Source organism: Panicum virgatum, chromosome 4K, assembly GCF_016808335.1.
Source record: "Panicum virgatum strain AP13 chromosome 4K, P.virgatum_v5, whole genome shotgun sequence".
NCBI lineage: Eukaryota > Viridiplantae > Streptophyta > Magnoliopsida > Poales > Poaceae > Panicum > Panicum virgatum.
The window spans coordinates 20,191,156-20,197,907 of record NC_053139.1 but is presented as its reverse complement, the minus strand read 5'-3'; the positions used below and the strand labels follow the sequence as shown (position 1 = coordinate 20,197,907).

Below are 6,752 nucleotides of genomic sequence, written 5' to 3'. Positions count from 1 at the left end.
TCAGATTTCATAGAAGAGATTATGGAGGTATTCATGGATGATTTCTCAGTGCATGGTACTAGCTTTGATAATTGCTTGGCAAATTTGGAGAAAGTTCTTAAAAGATGTGGAGAGGTTGATCTTGTGCTTAATTGGGAGAAGTGTCATTTCATGGTGAAAGAAGGAATTGTTCTCGGTCATGTTATCTCCGAGAGAGGGATAGAGGTGGACAGAGCAAAGATAGAAACCGTTGAGAAGTTGCCACCACCTACGGACATCAAGTCTTTGAGGAGCTTTCTCGGTCATGCCGGATTCTATAGGAGGTTCATAAAGGATTTTTCAAAAATCACCAAGCCATTGACACAACTTCTCCAAAAAGATGTGGAATACATCTTCGATAGTGATTGTCTTCACGCATTTCGAACACTCAAGCAATCCCTCATAAGTGCTCCCATCATGCAGCCTCCGGATTGGAATCTACCTTTTGAAGTCATGTGTGATGCAAGCGACTACGCCGTAGGAGCCGTTCTTGGACAAAGGAAAGAGGGGAAGGTAAATGCTATCTACTACGCAAGCAAGACTCTCAATGAAGCCCAAGTTAATTATGCAACAACGGAGAAAGAATTGCTTGCCGTGGTATTCGCCTTCAAAAAATTCAGATCATACATAGTAAACTCCAAGGTGATAGTGTATACCGACCATGCAGCAATCAAGTATCTCTTGTCCAAGAAAGATGCTAAACCACGCTTGATTCGATGGATCCTATTGCTACAAGAATTCGATGTAGAGATAAGGGACAAGAAAGGGGCAGAAAATGTTGTGGCCGACCACCTATCAAGGATGAACCATGGAGATGATGGAAAAGAACCTATCGAGGATCAAATGAGAGATGATCACCTATATAGAATTCTCGACAAAGATAGTTGGATGAATGAAATAATAAGGGCAATAAAAGGGATGCCCTTGGATCACTTGGACAAGAATGCAAAGAGAAGAGTGATCACGGAAAGAAGAAAATACTATTGGGATCCACCATACTTATATAGATATGGAGAAGATGGAGTCCTAAGAAGATGCATACCGAGAGAGGAACGTGAAGAAGTTCTAAGAAAGTGTCACTCGTCGGGATATGGAGGACATTATGGGCACTTTAGAACTCAAGCTAAGGTATGGGCTAGTGGATTCTATTGGCCCGAGATGCATGAAGATGCGAAAAGATTCGTTTCGACTTGTCCGGAATGCCAAAGGACAGGGAATATCTCGCAAAAGAATGCTATGCCATTGAACTACAATTTGCAAATAGATCTATTTGATGTCTGGGGAATCGATTTCATGGGACCATTTGTGAACTCACATGGATTTGAGCATATATTGGTGATGGTGGACTATGTTTCGAAATGGGTTGAAGCTATGCCATGTCGGAAGGCATCAACGGAGGAGTCCATACACATGATTAAATCGGTAATCTTCCCTCGATATGGCGTACCAAGAATCTTGATAAGCGATGGAGGAACACACTTCACGGGCAAAGACTTTGGTAAATGCTTGAAGAAATTGGGAATTGAACATAGAGTGTCCACGGCTTATCACCCCCAAACAAACGGACAAGCGGAAACTTCGAACAAGCAATTGAAGGACATTTTAAAGAAGACCGTGGTAAAAGGAGGAAAAGATTGGTCGAAGAGACTAGATGATGCACTATGGGCATATCGAACGGCACACAAAACCCCGATTGGTATGACTCCTTATCAATTTGTTTATGGAAAAACATGCCACTTGCCGGTTGAGCTAGAACATAAGGCGTATTGGGCAATGAAGGAAATGAACTTTGATGCGGAAGCCGCTGGAATTAAAAGGAGAATCCAAATAAGCAAATTGGAGGAGTTAAGATTGAAAGCGTACAATAGTGCATCAATTTACAAAGAAAGGATGAAGATATGGTACGACAAACGATTACAAAACAAGGAATTCAAAGAAGGAGACAAGGTCCTACTCTACAATTCAAGATTCAAACTTTTTGGCAAAGGAAAATTACAAAGCAAATGGGATGGACCATACGTCGTACACTCGGTTTCACCCACGGGAGCGGTGACAATCATGGATGCGAAAGGCGACCAATATGTGGTGAATGGACAGCGACTAAAGGTATTCTTGGAGCCCGACGTCGTGCCCCTTCATTACATCGACATATACACCATGGAGGAGGAACCGGAACGTCAAGCCTAACGACGTTAAGCAAGGTAAGTTTGTAAATATTCTCTTTTAGATTTTATTTTCATAGTTTTATTTCTATTCTGGATGAACTTTGAGTAAAACATAGGCTTCTAATTTATTGGTGTGCACCTCGGAGAAAGTTGGAGTCCAGGGGGCTGAAAAACCCCCTGGGCCGGCCGGCCCAACACCCCTAGGCCGGCCGGCCTAAGCCTCCTCGTGTGCGAATCGGTCTCAATTTTTGGTAGGTGCGAGATAAGGAAATTTCAAACCTATGCCTTATAGATTTCGCATGCCAAAACCGAAGAGATTTTGGACTTTTCGTCCAAGTCTTTTCGGGACATAAATAGAGGGGCAGGGTAGATCTATTCTCTCATACTTTTCAATCTACACCACCACCTCGAGAGAGACGTCGACAATGGCCGGTCCAGCGAGCGCAAGAGCCATGATTGCAGCAATGGAGATCGAGGAGAGGGGTTGGACGCCTGACACTCCCACGCCAAAGACGTCTAGCCCCATCTCAGCAACCGGTGCGCAACCCCTCCAAAGAAATTCAATACCCAAGCACGGATGAGCGTCGGAGGGAAGGGCCGTCAATGGTACAACGAGAGGCTAGATCAAGCCCAAAGGGTGGTCGTCGTCATCAGCAGCGACGAAGACGAAGGCGAGAAGCGACAAGACAAAAAGCCACCCGCACCTAGGCGTTCCTTGCGCCTCCTCGGAGTCAAAAGAAAGAATTACATCGAGCACACCCCGGAGCCGAAGGATTATGCGGGGGACAGCGATTGGGAGAGCATCATGAGCCCTGGTTCATGGGGCGCCACCGGTCATGACTACGATGATGATTGGCCGGGGTGGGCCGAAGAGGAGAGAAAAGAGGAAGACGACCCCTCCGGAGGTGATAGCGGCAAGAAGAAGAAGGACGACGACGAGCCCGAGGACGACAGCCCCAACCGCAGCGGGCATTACTCCGGTTGCTGTTTCAAGTGCCGCAATGAAATCACTGGATCTCCGCGCCACCATTGATAGGTTCCATGATCGAATCATGGCAATGGATCGAAGGATGGACGACATCGAGAGCTTGGCCGAAAAAGACTACAACTTCCTTGTCCGCAACATAAGGAAGTTATTTGGGATGGTCGGAGATCTACAAAAGCAAGGAGGAGGGCGTCCAAGATGCAATTGCCTGAGGTGCTGTTGAGACCACCAACGAGCGTCACACCCGTCTCTTATATCATTGCGACGAGGACGTCGCATAATCTAAGCATGGGGGGAGGTGTGACGACTCCTAGATTGAATTTTGGTCTTTGTTTACTCGAAAGTTCGTCGTGTGAGTGTGCTTTAATTCCGCATGTGTGAGAGTCATAGTTTAGCATTGTGTGCTTTATTTTTCGCATGTGTGAGAGTGAGTCTTAAATTAGTGTTGAGTCATGAAAACAAAATAAAAAGAGTCTTTGTTTTTGTTGGATCGTGCAATTTTATTTATGCATTCAGTTTTACTTTATTTTCTTTAAAGCAATTGTTCATGAGCGTTGTCTTGAAATTTATTTCGTATTTGTGGAGCTTAGTAGATTATTCGTCTATGTTAATACCCACACTTGAGCTTTGATCTAGCACTTGGTTTTGATTACGCTTGCGAGTAAGGCATGATTTGGAGGACTTTAATTTCATAAAAATAATAAAACCCCTACAAACATAAGGTTGATCAAGTCCTTGACAAGTCGAGAGTAAAAATCCTATCATCCAAAAGCTTTATTCGTTCCACCATAAGTATTGGATGTACATTGAGTTGAGTTAGGATATCTTTCTCTTGGGAGTTTTAATTTCGAGCAATGATCATGTCCGTATTTTTCATCTCTGAATTGCTAGCCACATCAATATTCGGTAATGAGAATTCCTCATCGGAACAACTCATGAGATCTACCGGATTCCAAAACCCGAACCCGAGATTATCTTGTTTATTATCGTCTTCCTTGACCACAACCCAATTGTGAGGATACGTTCTGTTTCTGCGCATGATTTGTATAAAACATAACTTTGGGATGAAGAAAGGAAGGAGTATTCAAAAGATGGACCGAATCCGACCTGGGAAAGCCCCAGGCCGGCCGGCCTACACCCCTTGAGCCGGCCGGCCTAGGCCTCTCTGGTCTCGGTTCGGGCTCCAAAAATTCAGGGAGACACTTCGGAGAATTGCCTATCTATGTTTTATAGAAAGTGTCCTATGAAAAGGTTCGGAGAAGAGAAAGAAAATTCGGGAGAAAGAAAGAAAGAAAAAAAAATGTATGAGAAGAAAAAAAAATGAAGGGATTCTATGGTTAGAGAAGTGCAAAGAGATATTACCTTGTTGTTTGAGAACAATATCCTCAATTCCAACCATGTGCAATCCGACAACGAGGACGATGCTTGTGCCTTGAAGTCAATCTTTTTGTATGCCTTTGCACATGTCCACCATTCTAAATCTTCTTACCCTTGAACCCTTTACATTATGGAGAAACTCTCATGATCATTGGCTCGGAAGGTAAGCAATCATTAGAAGGTTTTCTTAATTTGACAATATATGTATATACTTTGCTAAGCCTCACCTATAGCCCTACTTTATACTTGAGAGACTTTTGGGAGAGGAGAGCTTGCAAAATAAAAATAGGATAGCCACTTATATTGAGAGACATGAAAGGGCTTGTGCAAGAATTTTTGGTCTAATCTTTGTTACAGGGTATTTTGCTTCTAAAAAAAAAGAGAAAAACCTCCAAGGATGGCAAGAAAAGCAAGTGTTGTCGATATTCGAGTTGCCGGCTAAAGGTAAGAGTTGTGGAGTAATATTGGATGAGTTTTTAAAACGCCCATGATATGATTATCCTCGCTGCTCCTCTGACCTTTGTTTGGAGAAATATTGTTAGACTTGTTTGCATAAGTAAATTTTGCAGTTCGAGAACTCTTGAGCAACCCATGGAAGGATTTGATGATTTGATTTGCTCGAGGACGAGCAAAAGCTAAGCATGGGGGGAATGTTGGCGCTCCTTAAGTACCCATTTTACTATATGATTAGGAGTTGTTTTGGTAAATTCTTCGGGATGATTCATGTACTAACCCGCCACTTGGCACCCGAACTTGACCGTTTTCGATTTTGTCCTGGATTTTGGAGCATGTTGCATTTTGACAGGAATTTGGACATTTTCGGAGATATTTTGACGCATGGTTACAACTGGGCTAAGATGAGGAATAAAAGGAAGAATCAACACGCAAAAGATGGGACCGAAAGGGGCCAGAAAAGGCCCAGGCCAGCCGGCCTGGAGTCCTTGGGCCGGCCGGCCTAGCCCTTTTCGGAGCCCAATCGGTCTCGGTTTTCTTCGGCGCGAAGTATGCGTCAACCCTAATCTATGTTTTACCAAAACCACCGACCATATCTGCCTATAAATACCCCGAAGCCGCCGTCAAAAGAAAGGATCGCAAGGAGGACCGCAGAAAAGATCGCAGAGATCGCAGAGAAGAGCATCCAGAGATACATTCGAGTTAGACACAAGAGAAAGGCGACACCGGAGGCCTCATCGTCCCTCGGCGCCGTTGCAAGTTGGAGGACAGCAAGGGATCCATCCCTTGCTGGAGATTTCGTCACCATGATCGACTACGCTTCGCTTAGCTTCATGGGGTAAAGTCCTCGTTTGTTCATGGGGTTGTAAGGAGATCTTGAGTTGTAATTGCCGAATCCTTTATGAGATTGATCTATCACGATTCTTGTTGATGATGCTTTGATGCCTAATAGTTCGCGACTTGGCTTTGAGTTTGCTTTGCTCTTGCACGGTTTACTTAGATTACATCAACTATCGTGTTCTTGTTGATTCGTTACCGATTATCCTCGTGTAGTGACAGTATGCGGGAGGGAAAGGTTTTGATCTTGGAACACACCTTTGGTAGATTAGATCCGTTCTTCGTTGCTTGGCGATTACATCTCTAGTGATCCTAGACCCTATGGACAAATGCTCTTCATATCTTGTGCACACATCTATCATTGCTCACTAGTCTAGATTAGATTAGATTGGTTAGATTAGATCTATTTCACACTCAAACACTCAATATAGATCTTTTACCAACATCATTAGTGCTTAGTTAAGCATAGTAATACACTTGTTCCGTGGATTGATAAACCTTGGGGGAATACTCTAAGGGAAAAGCTATACACGATCCGTGCGCTTGCGGTATGTAAATTGGTGCTTTAAGAAGCGTCAACAATATTCTTTCCCAACTTTGTCAATTTGGTTCTCCAACAAATCTGCTAACATATTTGCATCTGCTACCTCACTTGAAGCATTCACTGAGCCTAGGAAGAAGGTCCCTGCTGGACTATTGGCAAGAAAGTTGATGAGATGGCGATGGCTTGTATCTGTCCACCCATCCGACATGATTGTGCAACCATATTCTTTCCAAGCCTCCTCATGTTTCTTCCTTAGTTTTGCTGTCCTTTCAACAGCCCTTTCAAGCAACGGACCCCTAATTTCATGGTATGTTGGTGAGCGATACCCATGACCATATTAGCCAATGGACTCAAGCATAATCTCCCAGCTTCT

General features: G+C 43.8%; 1 protein-coding gene across 1 annotated transcript; it reads left to right on the top strand.

Annotated features, from left to right (window-relative positions):
• Nucleotides 1-679: 679 nt before the first annotated feature.
• LOC120702008 (uncharacterized protein K02A2.6-like) lies at nt 680-6,547 on the top strand. The gene is made up of 3 exons (XM_039985790.1): nt 680-692; nt 1,232-2,037; nt 6,494-6,547. The coding sequence occupies exons 1-3, from the start codon at nt 680-682 to the stop codon at nt 6,545-6,547; spliced, it is 873 nt and encodes a 290-aa protein (XP_039841724.1).
• The last annotated feature ends 205 nt before the right edge of the window (nt 6,548-6,752 follow it).

Bases quoted from the DNA above. Each gene is read 5' to 3' on its own strand.
- LOC120702008 (XM_039985790.1), top strand. The intron at 2,038-6,493 runs GTCGTACACTCG...CCTCACTTGAAG, and splicing joins GCAAATGGGATGGACCATAC to CATTCACTGAGCCTAGGAAG.